Here is an 18,354-nt window from a genome sequence, read left to right on the forward strand (position 1 = left end):
AACCAAATTTGGTGGGACTTGCTTCTGATGTTTAGGATTCTGCTGTGTGTGTGTGTGTGTGTGTGTGTGTGTGTGTATATATATATATATATATAAAAATACATTTTTATACTGCTCTCTGTAAGGAAAAAGTTGCAGATTGCAAATCAAGTCTTTTCCCAAGTCAAATTGTCTGGAGTCAAAAGCCCATTGTTTTGATTAAGCAGTATTTTATTTTTACAATCAGACTTTATATATGTGCAGCTAAAGAAATATGTAATCAGGTTAAAAATTATGAGTTGGCAAATATTCCCTTAGATATTCCTTTAATTTTAAAAAATCCTAATATTCCACTAACTGACCTCCTTTACTCATTTAACAGAATATTCTAATCAAATATGTAAAAATAGTAAAGATTTAAAAATCAACTTCCGCTTGGTTTTTGCAGACAATTTCTGAGGCAAATCTCAGCAGTAGGGAGTTTCTATTGCTCCTTGGTGCAGCAAAATATGGTAAGCATCTGTACTTCAAATAGAAAAGTAGGATTTCAAGAGAACAATATGTTCAACTCACACTAAAATAAATATGATTGCAAATTATTTAAATACCCCATTTTTAACCTCTGAGCAAGCATGCTGGTTTTGGATGCTTAACTTTTCTTTGCATTTGTTGTTCCTGCTGGAGAAAATGTTTTCTATCTCATGCATGTAACACCAGTAATAATATACAAAAATGCAAAGTCAGTCTCTATTCCCAGTTAAAAAATTAATTCTAAACTAACTTGGTGAGCAGTAAGGCACTCTTAACAGTCAGGAGGATTAAACACAGTTGTCCAAATTTTGGTCTTAATTATATAGCTGTATCAGATTTTGGCACCAGATATACAGATTTTTCTGCAATGTCTCTAACCATGAAATGCCATGGTGCATTAAAAATCCAGTCTCTTTTTTTCTTTGGTATATTTTATATTTGCAGCACAGCTCCCACTTGAAAGTATGAGCTACACAATTTAATCAACACTAAACAACAGAATAAGAGCTCATCACTTTCTGAAAATGAATGAAGAAGGTTTTTTTTTTAAAAAAAGCTTTTAACAAGTATGAAGAATCAGGGCATTATTTAATGAGAGACTTCATACTAAATCTTAGAAACAGACAATCTGTAGGAAGTAATAGGATGAAAACCTGAGCCAATGATACCATCTCCAAGCAATTTGAGAAATGAATAATATTGCTGTACCAGAAGATCCTTACAATAAACAGCTTTCTGTATGAAAATGGACCAGGAGGCCCATAACTATGACATCAGTATGGTGTGAGATACTGGAAGAGAAAAATGTGTGTGCTTCCTTTAAGCTATATACAGAGTGGCCCAAAAGTAGGTATACAGTTGTTTAGTTGTTATTTTTTTTTACTGATATTGTGAATGATGGCAGCGAACTTGTGTCAAGAACAAAGAAAGTGGATTATAAAGCAGTACTGGAAGACTGAAAATTCTCTCCCCCTCCCATCAACATTCTAAACAACTGTATACCTACTTTTGGGCCACCCTGTACTTCTTAAGAGTGTTCACTCTCACCCTTGCTCATCCTGCATTTAACTTCCCTCCATCTCTCTATTTCCTTGTGCCTTTAACCTAGTTGGGGACAACTTTGGTGGGGAAAGGACACACAATGCTGTGAGTACAGCCAAATTTGATGTTACACCATTCAGGCTTTTATATAAAGTCAAACACATGGAACACCTATAGGAAAACTTGAGTTACTACTATGAAAGAAATTTGCACATGTTCTCTGGTGAGATTTTGATTATTTTCATATTTTTGCAGTTTGTATGTAAATAACTTCTCATGTCCTGTGAGCTATGTTTAAGTGGTGAGTGACTTAGGAAGACAGGCTTTTAAATGGGATCTTTGATCTCAAGCACTTATTTTATCTCTGTAACAAATAAACTAAATGGAATTGGTGGCTGAACCAAGTCCCCTCTTTCATCTGTGCTGCAGCTGCTGCCTACATCTAGGATGACATCTGAGACGTCTCACGAAGCTACCGCTTGCATCTCCAGATGCTGTAATGAGCTGTGAATAACGGATCTTTCAGCTCTTTTCAAAATTAAATCTTCACAGCCATTTTCTGTTAAGAAACCTTCACAGCCATTTTCTGTTGTGCTAGTCATAACCTTTCTTTTCTGAAATTATCCCATTGTGTGAATTATCATAAATATTGAAAAAAGAAAACCTAGCTATCCATCTGCTTCAGTAGTAGACCAAATGGTATCTTAACGAAGAGAGAATTCCTTACTGTAACATTATAAATACAGCCTACATGAGGGGTCCCCAACCTTTTTGGGTCAGTGAGCACATCTGGAATTTTGAGAGAATGTTGAGGGTACTCTCACAAAAATGGCTGCCATGGAGCTCACCCATTCATAAAATGGCTGCAACGGTGGGCATGGCTGGATTCATTTTCCAGAAGGCAAACTGGTGAGACCAAAAGAAAAGTAATTTGCTCAAGAACCTAAGAGCAAGGCAGAAGTGGGGGGTCAGCTGCAAAATATAAAACCACTCTTTGAATCAAAATAAAGATGGCACTGGAGAGTGGCCCTTTGCTTTGCAGCATGCAAGCCTCCCAGTTAAAAAAAAAAAAAACCCTTAATAAAATAAAAATCAGTATGTACACAGAGCCTAGTGAGTGTCAAGAGAGGTGTCTGCGAGCATACTGGTGCCCACAGGCACCACACTGGAGAACCCAGGACTACATTATAGCATGGTGTTGTTCAAACGTAACAGGAAACTGTGGTTCTCCACAACAAAAGGGGTGGGTAACCTCCTTTCTGTCAAGGGCAACCCTCGCGGATAATCTGTCAAGGGCTGCATGTTGGGAGTGGGCAGGCCTGCCAGTGGTGGGCAAGGTCAAATCCAAATGCTGATGGGTCATCCTTTTTCTCTTTCTGCCACCTTTCTCTCTCCTTTCTGCCCAACAGGTTGCCAGAAAAGGGATCAGTGGCTCTTGCCGGAAGTCTGAACTGATTGCATGCAGAGTGCTTTCGAAATCAGGCTTGCCTACCCCTGCACTACATGAACAAGCTGCAGTGAACTTCAAACTTCCATATTCCCGCTTCCCTACCCTCCCCCTTTTGCACAAAAGAGATCAGTAACAACCATAGTTTAAACAAGCTACAGTTCCCCGAGACTGCATGTCAGACAAAACCATGGTTTGTTTAAAGTGAAAGCTTCTGATCTTCTCACCTGCCACATCAAAGAGAACAGGGGAGCATGCAATCCCAAGGCTCGTTCACCTAGTGGGAAACCATGGTTCCCTACTACAACTGAGCGAGATGTACAAGTCACAAAGTCCGTTTGCTAGATACATCTACAGCCACCTAAATTTTTCTGAAATTTTGGTTTTCGTAATAAGGAGAAATTGATTTCTAGTGAAAAGGTTACAACATGAGGCTGAAATTCTAAGCATAAAAATACTTGGATGCAAGTTGTAGCCGAAATCAATTGTCCTTACTTCATCCAAGTCAATATGGGCCTGGACTTGTCAGCTACTGCTTTACTTCCAGAGCAGGCTTGAAACAAGACAGCCTGAAAGTCTCCAAATGGAATTCATTAAATCCCTCTTCCTAAAGAAATGAACCAGGGGCTTGGTTGAATGCACTGTAATACCTTTTAACCAAGGCTATTGCGTAGAATAGAAATGTAAGAAATAAAATAAATAAAACACACTTTATTTCTTGATTTTTACAGAATCATAAAATTGCATGAGTTTCACAGAACAGTAGCCCAATCCTTACAAGCAGCACTGCTGGCAGATAAGCAGCTAGAATGGGAGGCACAACTACTGGCCCAGTGTTGCATCAGAGTTTGTGTTAATGTCACAAGATGGCTAAAGAGGTTTGGAGGCCAGTGCTTTTAGTACAAACTGAATACACAAGACCACTAGAGGCAACTTTAAATCCAAAAAGCTGGTTGCCTTCACTACAATTTCCCAGGTCTCTAGCAAGTTTTCAACATAGCCCAGCCCTACAAGGACTAGAGTTTCCCTTTTCTTCTGGGAGTTTTGTATTGTCTTCTGGAGAAAAAGAACAGCTCTCTTACAGACATGCTCCCAGACATTTCAGTCAACACTAAGCACTGGCTCAGGGCAGAAACCGCTCTTCTTCTCCTGGGCTTCTATATCCTTCTGTATGTGGCTTCCATTACAGTTCCAAAATACAGAGTTAGCAAGACTTACCGAATGGACATGAAGCACTGCAGTACTTTTAAGAACAGAAGGCAATACTTCTCTACTGTATCACATCAACCTAGCACATCATATCAACATAGGGGTGTGTCTTAGCACTGCTAAATTACAACTGTAGATAATCACCACCAGAGTAGCAGGATTGCACACAGCTGTTCTAGGTCACAGAACTGAGTGGAAATGAGAAGCATATGAAGACATGTGATCACCACAAAGGCAGCTAAATTAATCTTATATACTTGTGCGGGCATATCCATGTTGCTAAACAGATTCTACTCTCACGGCAGACCACTTCGTTTGCGTCCATAGCTTTCCTACAGGCTCAAAATTTTATAGCAGAGGTGGGCAATTTGTGGTTCTCCAGACGTTTTGGCCTACAACTCTCATCAATCCTCACAATTGGCTAGGCTGGGTAGAGCTGATGGGAGTTGAAGGCCAAAACATCTGAAGGCCCACAAGCTGCCCACCACTGTTTTATAGGATTAGCTGCAATGCATCCAAACGCTGATAATGACTGGGTGTTGGGTTGTAACCATATTGTACTGGAAACAAACAGTAGCAGAGAACAGGTAATACAAATACAGATAGGGGAAAATATTAGTCTTTTCCCAGAAAGTTATAGCTCAAACATAAATGTTACTTTTTATAGACTTTACTTTTATAGAATGTTTTGGTTTCAAACAGAAGGCAAGACAAACAATAGCATGCAAATAAGGCCATTCAAGAGAACAAAGGATGGCTCTGCTTTGAACATGACTTCAGGGGAGAGCCATAGCTCTGTGGTACTTCATATTCTTAGCCTGCAGAAGTTCCCAAATTCAAACCCCAGAATCTCTAAATAATCTCAGGTAGCAGAACTGAAAGCCCTCTTGAGCCCTTGGAAAACATGACCTTATTTCAATTCTGTGTTGTGTCTACCCACTGATGAAGTTTTGTGATTATTTTCAAAAATTCCATCTTGAGCCAAAAAAGGCAGATATACTGGTCAAAGACTCAACCTTTGAAAGGCAAATTTAATTCACAAGGAAAATTTTGCAGATTTAATGTAGTACAAATAATTTGAATATTCATGTTTTGCTGAAATTTTCAGATTTCAGACAAAATGAAACCCTGTCCAGAAAGCTATATATTCTCTACCTTGATTATTGGGTCTAAGAGAAGAGAAGTATTGTGTATCTCTGTAATTTTCAATCAAGTGTAGACTTGTCAGGGAGCTTACCTGTTCTTCCAAGTCACCGAGTCTTTGAAGACTTTTTTATACCTTGGATAATAATTATGGTTATTTTAATTTTTGCCAACAACTGAACATCTCTCTTCCTGGCCAGCCCTTACTTCCTCCACCAAATCCCTCTACTCACAGAGACAGATCTGAAAAATACAAAATATCAGGCTTTCCTAGGGACAGATCCAGTTTTAGCTCTCAGGTGCATGTAGATAGAGATACACATAGGAGGATAATGAGACATTGGTAAAAAATGTTTTCAAAGATACAGATTTTGCCTTACTTGATGTTGTCTGTTCTATATTAAAACTAGTGCCTTTTCATGCTCTATTAGACTGATGCATTTTCATTCTTTGAAATTTTTAACTATTTAAACTTGTGCTGTTTAACTTGTTCATAAATGATCTGGGGTGAGCATTGAGGTGACCAGGTTTGCTGCGAGCACCAGATTATTTAGGGTGGTTAAAACAAAAAAGGGATAATGAATAGATCTAAAAGATTCTCTCCAAACTGAGGGAACGGGCATCAAAATGGCAAATGTGATTCAAATGTGATTCAATGAGCATCACATGAAGTGATGCTCATTAGGGAAAAATATCCAAATTCCATATGCTAATAGAATCTGAGCGGACAGTGACTGACTAGGAAAAGGATCTTGGAATTGTGATGGATAGCTCAATGAGGCAAAAGGCAAATTCCATGTTGAGGATCATTCAGAAATAATCGAAAATATAACTGTCATTATAAAACTTATAATGCCTTTATATAAATCTATGGCATGACCACACTTGAAATACTATGTACACTTATGGTCACCATACCTCAAAAAGGATATTGTACAACTGGAAAGGGCACAGAAAAGGTCATCAAAACCATGAAGGAGCTGAGCCACTCCCCTATGAGGAGTGGCTCAATGTTTGGAGTTCTTTAGTTGTTTTGTTTTTTTAAGGGAAGTAAGGTGGAGCAGGGGAAGGGACATGATAAACGTCTATTAAATTACAAATGGTGTGGAGATAGTGGAGTTCATAGTAGTAGAACCCGGAGTCACCCAATGAAGCCAAATGGTGAGAGATTCAGAACAGATAAAAGTAGTTCTTCACACAGCACATAGTTAAACTATGGAATTCACTCCCACAAGATGTACTCATGGCCACCGCTTAGATGATTTGTAAAGGGGATTAGACAAATGCATGGATAATAATCTTATCAAAAGTTATTAGTCATGATGGTTATATATTAACTCCAGTATCAGAAGAAGTACTTCTGAATACTAGTTGTTGGGGAACACAAGCAGGTGCTGTTGCATTCATATCCTGTTTGTGGACTTCACATCTGTGGGAACAGAATGCTGGACTAGATAAGCCTTTGGTCTGATCCAGCATGGCTCTACTTATGTTCAGTTATTCACAGATCACTGTACATAATTAATTAATTAAATTTATCTACTGCTCAACTGGCAGATGCTGTCAGAGTGACTTACAAAAACAAAAAAACAAAATATAATAACTGAAACAATAAATACAACAATGAAAATATTAAAATATTGAAGCATTAAAGATATTAAAGGGCCAGCAGTAACGTTAATAATCAGAACAATAGATTAAAAATTAAATGCCTGCTGAAGAGGAAGGTCTTAACCTGGCGTCTAAACATACACAGTGATACATCTGAACTGTATCATTTATAAACCATGAACTAACATTGTTCAATATATCCCATGCTTCCTTTACCTCTGCTATAGGTCACAAATCTTCTGTGAAGCTAAAAAAGAGACAAAAGATGGCAGGCATCCCACATAAACCCACAATATACTACAAAGTTATTCTATGAAATCTCAACTGAAATAAAGAGGACCCTCGCAAGAGCATGACTGTACTCTTACACAACAGCCATTCCAATGGAGTATGTGCTATAATGGATTGTATCTGGACACTACAAGTGTGCAGCTTGTATTGCTGCATGCTCCAAGTTTCTCTCTCTCACTCACATATAAACACTCAGCTCTTTTTAATTATCAAGTTCCACTGGTTTTTGTATTCCCAATGGATTGGCTATAGAGATTTAGTTATCAAGTAATGAAGACTTCCTGATATAGTTTTCTTAGGTTTGTCTTGGCCTCTGAGGAAATAACTCACCTTATTTTAAGATTATGTTTTAGAAAACCCTTTCAAAAAATCTATAACCAAACTACTTTTCAAGGGAATTGAGTGCTTTGTGGTATTTATGATGTTAGAGGTAGGCCATTACCGACTGCAAAATACACTCACAGATCATTGTTTGGCTGTTAACCTCACAGGCTCCTCTAAACAAATGTAAATCTAGGGATACTCCAAACTTCAGAGATTGTCAGTGCGTGACACTTTTTAAAAATGTCCCTTCCATTGTCACTTTGGTACAGACGTCTCCAACATGACAATGTATTCTGGTACCCGATTTATAAGAATTCAGGTGTCATCAGCCCAATAAAAGTCTGCTCCAGAGACAATTTCATGGTGTGTTTTTATTATTGTATTAACACTTATAGAACACAGTACTTTTTCCAACATATGTTCCCAAGGCAGTTCAGAACAAGCAACACAATAAAAAATTATAATCAACTTAAGATAACTTAACACCTTCATTGTGCCAATTCATTTCTATATGTCCACAGCAAAAACATTTATTGCAAAACCCAGTGATATGTATAAAGAAAATTACAATGGAAACCTTCATAGTAATAAAAAAGAGAGACCGGATATGTCCTCTTGTCTGCCTGTTATTTAACTTGCAAAAGATTTCGAAATATTGGTTTCTCTCTCTCTCTCTTTGATATGCCAGAAGGTAATTTTTTAAAGAGTGGAACAGTGTTAAATTATGAGCGTTAAATTATGAGTGGGACAACGTTATGAGCATTAAAACTAACAATAGTGGCCATGTCACTTTTCAAACAGGACAAAATATTATCATTAATTTCAAAGTAAATTCAAAGACAAATGGTTCAGCATAGAACACATGATTTGGGATTAAGCTCTTGCTAGGCAGGAAATACAGAGTAGATGTACATTCTAATTGTTGTATTGGAATTGTTTATTTCCTTCCTCTGGGTATAGAAAAAGGTATCCTAGAATATAGTCAGAGTCCAGATGTGATGCTGATATATGCAAAATCATATAGAATTTAGTACAAATGTGATGATCTAAGAGATCACTCAAGTTATTTAATAAAAACCACTCTCATTTATTAATTTTATTAAAATATTGTCTAGTATCTCCTGCATCATCGGATTAAACATAGTCGATAAATAACCCAACATGCAAGGATGCTAATTTCCAGATTCCGAAGGGATGGCATATTCAATCATAGTTTTTATTCAAAAATCACATGGCATACCTAGAACTGCTGAATTTTATAAAATCATTAGCTTTCCAAAGGGCAGGGGGGATGCATACACGTGCAATGTAACTGAGTAAACGGATTTGTTATCTACTACATTTGTTACCATATCACATAAAAGCATAGAGTATTAATGTGAAAAATCTGTACTTATACTTTTAAATACCCATGCTGCACATTTTGTCTGAAAGATTTTATCTTTGGCACAGTGTAAATGTATAATATACTTCCCACCTGACTCCTTGTAAAAATAAAATAAATCTTGCACGTAATGAAGAGTAATTCATAGATATCACAATACTGATCAAAAAGAAGTTGGAATAAAGCTAGAATAAAGACATGTGAAATCAATATTTGGATATGATGCTATCTAATTTAGTTGGACATGAAACTATTCGTTCTTTTCCAATAGCTGAACTCTATCAATTTTTTTTTACTCTTTAACCTACAGATGTTGAAAAATGAAGAGTGGTAAACCAGCAAGAAAATATAAATATATACATAACCAGATTTCTGTCTCTCTAGTGGGTACAGAGGTTTGCAATGGAAAAACTGATCAACATATAAAACAGGAACATATGTGGAGACTAGGTTAAAAAGCAAATGAAAAACTGCTGAATCCCCAGGAAATACTTATGAAAACCCCAGAATGAGAGACAGTAATCCACACTGTGGATGTGTAAAGGCAATTGGATATGTTGATGCAGACAAATTATTCAACATTTCTCAAAGTTTTACTTAATATTAGAGAACGTGGGAGGCTGTCCTAACAAAATTAACCAATTGACCATTTATAAAATCAAAGTGCAAGCCAGACTAATGCAATCTGCAAACTCCTTGTCTTAGAAAAGGCTAGCCCTGAACTAATGTCAACGCCTGGATAGTCTGTCTGAAATTAAAGGAAAACTCCGTTGGATTGTTTTAAAGGAGTTCAAATTATAGCCTATTTAATGTAAATGAGTTGTCAATTTTGGCTTAGATACTTCAAAACATTGTAAGGAACATCTCAGAGGATGGAAAATGTTAATGTTTCACCAGACATTATTCAGATGGTGTGTCACAAAGAAGCAGAGTTACATAACACACATCTGTGAATATAACTTCAAGTGATCAGGGTACATATTGAAATAGACTCTAGAACTACGACTCACATAACACTGAATTTTCAAGTGTAAAATCGTACCAAAATCTTGTTAGGTTGTCACTGACATCACAGGAAAGCAACTGTCTGGGGAAGTCATTACAGGTATCTTGTATTGCCAGCACGTATGGTGCAAGAGTGAAAGGTACATCACTAAGAAGTTCCAACATAGAAGAATTGCTTTCGACATTCTGATTTTTCTCTTTCCCCACCTCAGTGCCCGTATCAGTCAACTTTGATTGGTTGTCTGAATCTGTCTAAGAAAATACAAGAGAAAAAAACAGCATGAATTATGCATTTGTACACATTGGCCTTTTCACACAGTTCAGTAGTTGCCATTGGTTGGAATAAAATTCCTGAGTAAGAAAACCGCATACCTCCTGTGAATGTTGAATAAGTACATTTGAGAGGACAGGGAATATTTGTGTGTGAGGATGGAGGGCACAGGTGATCTTTCAGCTATGTGACTGGCAACATAGTGGGCCAGTTTGCACGATCCAATAAGCTGCTGGTTTTAATACCCCACACGTGCTGGTCTGTGCCCACAACAGGCCATGGATTATTTGAGGGTTGTTTTCTCTGCAAACAAGCCAAGTCACCCAGGTTCAGACAACATGACAAGCCACACCTGGGCAGGTAATTAAGGAAATTATGCTCAGCACGTCCCATGGATGAAAACCATGCCTTATTTTCTGATCGCGTGAACCGGATCACTATCTGCACTGGTACTGCTGTAAAATAAACATCTCTCTTTAAAAAGGCATCTCTTTTAAAAGGCATCATTTTAAGCAGATGGCCATCTAAAGAGATAAGAATTATTCTATAGTTCAGCATCTATTTACATGACCCAAACCTGTGTCCGCAAATCTCAAATCAGATTACAAGGGTCTTTCCACACAAGCAGTTTATTGTGCTAGAAATGTGCATTTGTTTCTCTTTTGTGTACAAAGCCTACACATCTTCCATCAAGACTGTACTACTATCATGGGGAATACTCCTGTATGAAAATCAACAATATTTTGTAGCTGGAAAATCTGATACTTTCCCCAGACAATGCTTTCATTCAGGGCTAGCCCTACTATTAGGCAGGGTGATGCAGCCTAACAGAAGCGAGGTTGCAAAATTATTGTTCTGTAGTCTTCCTAGAACAATAAGACCAGAACTGTCTGTGTTGGATCAGATCAAGAGTCCATCTAGTTCAACACTTTCCCCTCTAACAGAAAATGTACGGGCATGCACACTGTCCTTGTTTAAGTGAATAAAGGATAATCAAATCCCTAGAGTCTTGTTTTGTTTGCTGAACTACACTCCTGGGAACACTTGTTTGAAGCTTAATTGTTGCATAAACGTAGGACTACAAATGAACTTCATTAATATAGTATGTGGGGAGGAAAGTATGTTATAAATTAACTGCACTTTTTGAAAAAGCTGCAAAAATACAGTAACTTTATATATTTCCAATTTCCCCATTCATTCTTCTTCCTTACAACTGAAATTAATTCAGTTATTCTGAAAAAAATGACACATTGACAAAACAGCAGCATTGCGAGTTATAATGAATGATTTATAAAAATGCTTTTGAAAACAAGAGAGGTTAAGCGTTTGTTTTTTAAACTGTTAACACCCTAATTACTGCAATTTATAATGTATTGTTTCATTCAGTGTTGCTTTTATGTACAGTATGTTTCTGTTATACTGGAAATGCGGATACACGTGAGAAAGATGTGGATCCCTGTGCCAAGATACTGGGTGCCACATCTCTGTAGAGCATTTGAAGAAGTTTATTTGGCTAAACAAGTATTAACATTTCACCCTTAAGGGCAGCATATGTATGTAAGGCAGCTAACATCTCAGAAAGTCATGGTGATTTTTTAGGGGTAGAAATAGAACTCACTTATAAATGCAGGAAATGCATCAGCCAGCTTAAGAAAAACATCTGCTCCCATATGTACTTTTTCAACCCACTAGATTTTCTGGGAAAGCCTTGTTGTTCAATATACCACCATCATCAGAAACAAGGCTGGCCATGTCTCTGAGCAGGACCTTTTTGGTGGCAGAGCCACATCTCTCTCCATTCAATCACTTGGAAGTGTCATGAGACTGGCCAAGATTTTGTTTCATAATGCTTATGGAGTACTGTTTAAATATTTTAATGTGCTGGTTTTGTGCATTTATGGTGTTTTACAGTCATTCATTTGTGCTTAGTTGTATTTTGTTGCCCAGCCTGGAACTGTTCAGTTTGGAGAAAGGAAAGAGTGAATAGATAATAAGCCAGTTGTGAGATAACTGATCATTCCTGATGCCACTGTAGTTTGTGTCTAGTGAAAGTGAATGAAAAAGTAATCGCATGATTATAATCTTAAGCATTGCTTATTTGTCAACCTGTATTTTCCCAGTGTAATTCTGCACCTACAATTAAAGCAAATCATTATCTTTCTTCATGCCACTTTCTTTAAATGTACATGTTCCCAAAAGATGGGCAATGCAGTGCTGTTTCACAAAAGCAGGGTAGGCAATCTGATGCCCTCCAGATGCTTTGGATTATAACTCCCATAATCCCTGACTACTGGCCATGGTTGCTGCGGCTTATGGGAGTTGTAGTCCAAAACATCTGGAGGGTGCCAGGGTGCCTACCACTGAATTAAAGCATTACAAACCCAATTATTAAATTATGGACTTCTTGCAAGGAATCTCAGGCTGCTATCCTATACCCACTTTTCTGGGAGCAAGTGTCAGGAGGTCGTCCCTGCTGCCTTCTGAAATCCTAGGTAGCCAGAATCAACACACAGACAATAGGGCTCTTTTCCAAGGCTTTATTTCCATTCAACCTAATGACACTTACAGATGCTAATTGCTTGATCCTACAAGTGAGACTTAAGAGAGCTGCCTACTCGGGGGTTCTAACCTTAGGAATCAGTTGATCTCCATTTGGAGGGGGAGGCGGGAAACCTCTGAACTTATGGGCTAGGAGGAGAGAGTCCACCCCTTTCCTGTGGGGCATCGGAGCGCCGCTGTTGCCGTCGCGCCAAGCAGGCTGAGCGCCTCCTCTCAGCACCCGCCATCTCCTGCTTGATGCTGCGCTGGCACCTAGCATCCAGAAACTGCTGTTGCGCCTCCCTCTCCCTGCCAGGGTCACTATCACTCTCAGAAATGTGTACCGGGAGGGGCTTTCCCCCTGGCTGCGCCTCTGAATAGCGCGCGGGTTCCTCTCCCACGGTTTCTATCTCTTCCTCAGAATCAGAACTGCTTTGGGACTCTCTGGGCTCCGATCCAACCCTGACAGCAAGCCCAATCATCTCAATGGGACTTACTTTTGAATGGACATGTATAGGATGGTACTTTTAATTATGTAGGTTAGTAGTGTAACATCTCAAAAGTTATGGTTGTGCAGTTATTTCTCTGGGCAACAGGACTAAACATAAACCATAATGATATCTAATGTTTTGGCACAGCTTACAGTTGTTTGAGGTTTGAAATAATCTGTATTGGAAATTCTAGAGAAATAAGAATTTTGGGTCAATTCATATATACTGTAGTTATGTGCACATGCATAAATATGATATAAAAATGTATTAGCTATCAGATACCTGAAATTGCCATAAGCTTAATTTGTCTATAGGTTGTTATGACCACTTCTGCATTTTAAAGTCACTCCCTCCTGCCTCTCTCAATTTCCTTCTCTTTATTTTTTATCTGGTCTTTTTCTACCATCTTTTATCATCCTATTAAAGAAGCAGCACTTCTCTGCTTTTAGTTTTACACTCCTTTTTCTTCTCTGCTGCATTTTGCCATCTCTTTGTTGCAATACAAAGAAATGGTAGGGCTACAGCAACAACACAGTTGTGTGTACTTCCTTCTTCATTAGTGAAATGTCAGTTTGTAAAACCAGCAGAAAACAAAACTCAATGGAAAGTAAGGGAGGAAAAAGAGGGCCACTATAACCATGGGCTCAGTCCCATGGTTCTCAAAACGTCAGATGGCTCTCATTAACTCTTTCCGGTTCAATCTGTGCAGACCTTGAATATGCTAGGAAGAACAGTATTGTTTTTCTGCATCCCTTAATAAGTACAACCTGAGCTGCAGTGTGTATCACAAGTAATACACTCTTCCCATATTAAACCTTTTCCCCATGAGAGTGACTTGCAGAAGCAATGCCATGAAAGAAAATTACAAAGTAGGAAAGTGACTCTTGAAGAGAGGTAAAACAAACTTCAGAGGGAATGCCATATAGCCAAAAATTTAACATACAGTTCCTTGCATAAGTATTCACCCCTGCTCTGACTTTTGCGCATTTTGTTGTGCAACAACCTGGAATTAAAATGGATTTATTTAGGATGTCTTGTCACTGATCTACACAAAATAGTCCATAATGCTGAAGTGGGGAAAAATCTACATATTTTAAAAAATGATTTACAAATAAAAAATGGAAAAGTCTGGATTGCATAAGTATTCACCCCCTTTGTGACACCTTTAAATAAGCTCTGGTGCAACCAACTGCTTTCAGAAGTCACATAATTAGTTGAATGGAGACCTCCTGTGTTCAGTTCAAGTGTCACATGATCTCAGATTACATATACTTGTTCTGGAAGGCCCCAGAGTTTGTTGGAGAACATGGCCCTGTTCACATGCACATTGGTACAGGGTAGTTAGTGCTAACCACTGCAAGAGCCCCTGCCATATGTGCAGGTACCCACGGCCCACAGCGATGTTAGCCTAACCACTCTCTAATCACCATGGTTACCACTAAACTCCACAGTCCTCCAGATGGGCCGCCATGTGTTCCAGCAGCCTCAGTGGAGGAAGCTGCTCTGGGCAGCCACTTTGGAGCCTCAGTGGAAGAAACTGCTGCAGGCAGCCATTTTGGAGCCTCAGTGGAGGAAGCGGCTGCTGGTGGCCATTTTGAGGCCTCAGCAGAAGAAGCTGCTGCAGGCGGCCATTTTTGTGCTTGGTGCTGCAGCAACGGCAGTGGCCATCTTGGGGCTTGGCGCCGCAGAAGCTGAGGGCAGTCATGTCACGGGGGCTGGGAGGGGTGCAGATTTGGGGGCAGGGGTGCCATTTGAGGTAAGGATGACGCTGCTTGGCCAGCTGCCAGCCAGCCAGGAATGTTTTCCCTTATCACAGCGGACACAGGTGCTTGTGCCCAGGAGTGCTAAGCACTCAAGGTTTCTATGCCAATAACAGTGGCGTGGGACTGAAAGCATCTTTTTTCCCCGTGCACATCTCCAATTTTTGTACTGCAGGCAGGGACAGAGAGTGAAGAGACTGGCTCTCAGCTGCTGTGTTATGTGTTGCTAGGCAGATTCTGACCATGGAGATCTGGAGTGCAGGCAGGAGTAGCTGGGTCGATTTCGGACCGTCTTGCTGTAGAGCTCTATGGTAGCACTCAGTCAACCACTGGGGCCTGTTCAGACATCATGCTAAGCCATGGTTAGGACTGCTAACCATGATGCAGCATGTGGTTGGTGAGCATAGTTAGTCCACCATGGTCGTAAAAATTCCATTACGCCACCACAGTTAGCTCAAAATGCTAACCATCATGCTTAGTGTGATGTCTGAACAGGACTCTGTGGCGATTCCACATGCACAATATGTATATAGTAAAGGTTTGTATATGTGTATGGTGGCTGGTATGTGTCTGGAGTGATTGACAGGTGAGTGTGAGGTGGGGGTTTGGCAGAGTGTGGGCAAGAATGACAGTTTGGCAAGTGGAAGAAAGGGGGAGTGGCTGAGTGAGAATGAAATGCAGAGTGATTGGATGAGAGCTTGTGCAGAAAAAAAGGTGGGGTGATTGCTTCTTGGGAGTCAGATCAGTCTGGGAGGAAGGTAGATTGGATACAGCTAGAGAAGTCTGAGTTGAGATTGGGAGATAAGTGTGAGAACACCTAGTGAGATAGTCTGTGGGATAGAGAGTGTGTCAGATAGTTTGAGAGTGTGAGAGGTTTTTTGGAACATCAAGCTAAAAGCAAGAGTTATATTGTGTAGTTTATAGTGTTGACTTATTTTAATTATCATCTCTGATATCCTTTCCTCATCCCAACCCAGTTCCTATTTCTAACCCTGTTGTACCAAATAAACCTTCTTTGTTTTCAATTTTAAATGCCAGTGTCCTTTTTTGTGATTAGGAAGGGTTTTGTGGAATAACCCCCACATGCTGGCTGTTTGGTCTGTGCTACCAAAAAGAAAGAAAGCAGCTCTAAAAGGGTTATCGGTGGCAGTAATTGTAAGAGTGGCGAAGCATCACAATACACCAACAGAGGGTTGTGGGTGAGAGCCTAAAAGTGGCAGTGTGGGGAGAGACACTGACCAAAGCACCTGACCTGGTGACTCAAAGTAGGATCATGAGGTGGTCAAAAAGGCCTCAGGTCCTCACAGACCCTTATCTAAACAAACAGCATCATGAAGACCAAGAAGCTATCAAAACAAGTCCGGAATAAAGTTCAGGAGAATCACCACTCAGGGTTGGGTTTTTAAAAAAATATCCCAAACTATGAACATCCCCTGAAGCACTGTAAAATCCATTGTTACAAAATGGAAAGAATTTGGCACAACCATGTCTCTATCTAGAGAAGGCTGTCCACCAAAACTCAGTGACTGAGTAGGGAGGGCATTAATCAGAGAAGCAACCAGGAGGCCAATGGTAACTCTGAAGGAGCTGGAGAGATCCACAGCTGAGATTGGAGAAACCGTCCATGGGACAACTATCACCCGGATGTTCCACAAAGCTTGGCTTCATGGAAGAGTGATGAGAAGAAAGCCATTGTTGGAAAAAAAAACAACAACACCATATCAAATCCCATTTGGATTTTGCCAAAAGGCATGTGGGACACACAGCAAACATATGGAAAAAGGTTCTCTGGTCTGATGAGACCAAAATCGAACTTTTGAGCAAAATGCTATGTGTGGCGCAAAGCCAATAGTAGTCATCACCCTGAGAACATCATCCCCATGGTGAAGCATGGTAGTGGCAGCATCATGTTGTGGGGATGCTTTTCATCAGCAGGGACTGGCAACTGGTCAAGATTGAGGGCAAGATGGATGGAGCCAAATACAGGGCAATTCTAAAGGAAAACCTGTTTCAGTCTGCAAGGGACCTGGGACAGGGGCACGGATTCACCTTCCAGCAGGACAGTGACCCTAAACACACAGCCAAAGTTACACTGGAATGGTTTAAAACAAGAATCTAAATGTCTTAGAATGGCCCATAGCCCAGAACTCAATCCGAGTGAGAATCTGTGGCAAGACTTGAAAACTGCTGTTCACCAGCGGTCCCCATCCAACCTGACAGAGCCTGCACAATTTTGCAAAGAAGAACGTGCAAAAATTGCAGGATCCAGATAAGCAAAGCTAGTAGAGACTTACCCCCAAAGACTCACAGCTGTAATTGCTGCCAAAGGTGCTTCTACCAAGTATTGACTCAGGGAGCTGAATCCTTATGCAACCAATAAATGCCAGTTTGTTTTTGTTTAACTTTTGTGCCGGAATAAAAATATTTTGCAAAGAGTTAAGTATGTTGTGTAAATCAAATGGTGAAAATGCCAATTAAATCAATTTTCATTCCAGGTTGTAACACAACAAAATGTGGAAAAGTCAAGGGGTGTGTGAATACTTATGCAAGGCACTGTAACCTCATAACAGGCACAGAAACTGCATAAACGTAATGTGTTTATTTTGTATCAAGGTTTATTTAGTTTATCCTGGTTCAGTTTATATTATGATATTTAAATTATTTCAACAACTACAGAACCTCAACTACAGATGCTCTAAAATACATTTTATAGCAAGCTCATTTTAAGTAATTAAATAAAGGAATCCAGATATACAATCCCATTCTTAAATAGAGTTTCTGTAGATTATATGTTAAATGTGTGCATATTCTTACATATGACAGACAAGCTGTGTCAGAATGCAATACACTATTTAGGGTGCAATCCTATCTAGATAGGTGACTGCCTATCCAAAGCAAGGCAGGAGAAGCGTGGGAGGATAATTCCCTCTGCACCTCTCCTGCCTCGCTTTTCCTGTAGACAGCCATTTTCTGCTGTCTAGCCACGGGGGGGGGGGGGGAAGGGGGGGGAGCCGGAGAAGAGGCTGCTGTACGACACATAGGATGCATCGTACAGGCAGATACACTCTCCCCGCCCCAGAACGCCCCCAATCCTGCCCCCTTTCAGCCACTCTGCGCTCCTCTTGCGAGCATGGAGGATGGGGCTTTGCTGTGCTGCCTCTGAGGCAGTGCGGACTGAGGTGGAGGTAGGTTTTCCGGGAACCGAACTCGGGCTCTGAGGTTGGTTCCCAGAAAACACCATATCCTATGGCTGTCTAGCCGCTCTCTAGCGGCCATAGATTGCTCCCTTAGACTACAATGTAGCACACTGTTTTGTGTACGTAAGCCTC

At 39.8% G+C, this 18,354-nt stretch overlaps 1 protein-coding gene across 2 annotated transcripts in view; it reads right to left on the reverse strand.

Moving 5' to 3' along the window:
* Positions 1-7,923: 7,923 nt before the first annotated feature.
* The window catches only part of UMAD1 (UBAP1-MVB12-associated (UMA) domain containing 1), a 55,449-nt gene continuing 45,018 nt past the window's right edge, over positions 7,924-18,354 (reverse strand). The window contains exon 4 of one of the 2 annotated variants that reach the window (XM_084858744.1): positions 7,924-10,217. In XM_084858744.1, the coding sequence (XP_084714870.1) occupies positions 9,960-10,217 (258 nt within the window). In that variant the 3' untranslated portion in view covers positions 7,924-9,959. The remainder of the gene's footprint in view (positions 10,218-18,354) is intronic. The other variant, XM_084858743.1, reaches the window with a different exon arrangement.

The sequence above is a fragment of the Heloderma suspectum genome, chromosome 5 (assembly GCF_057233095.1).
Source record: "Heloderma suspectum isolate Gila_16-S chromosome 5, 16-S_ref, whole genome shotgun sequence".
Lineage (NCBI taxonomy): Eukaryota > Metazoa > Chordata > Lepidosauria > Squamata > Helodermatidae > Heloderma > Heloderma suspectum.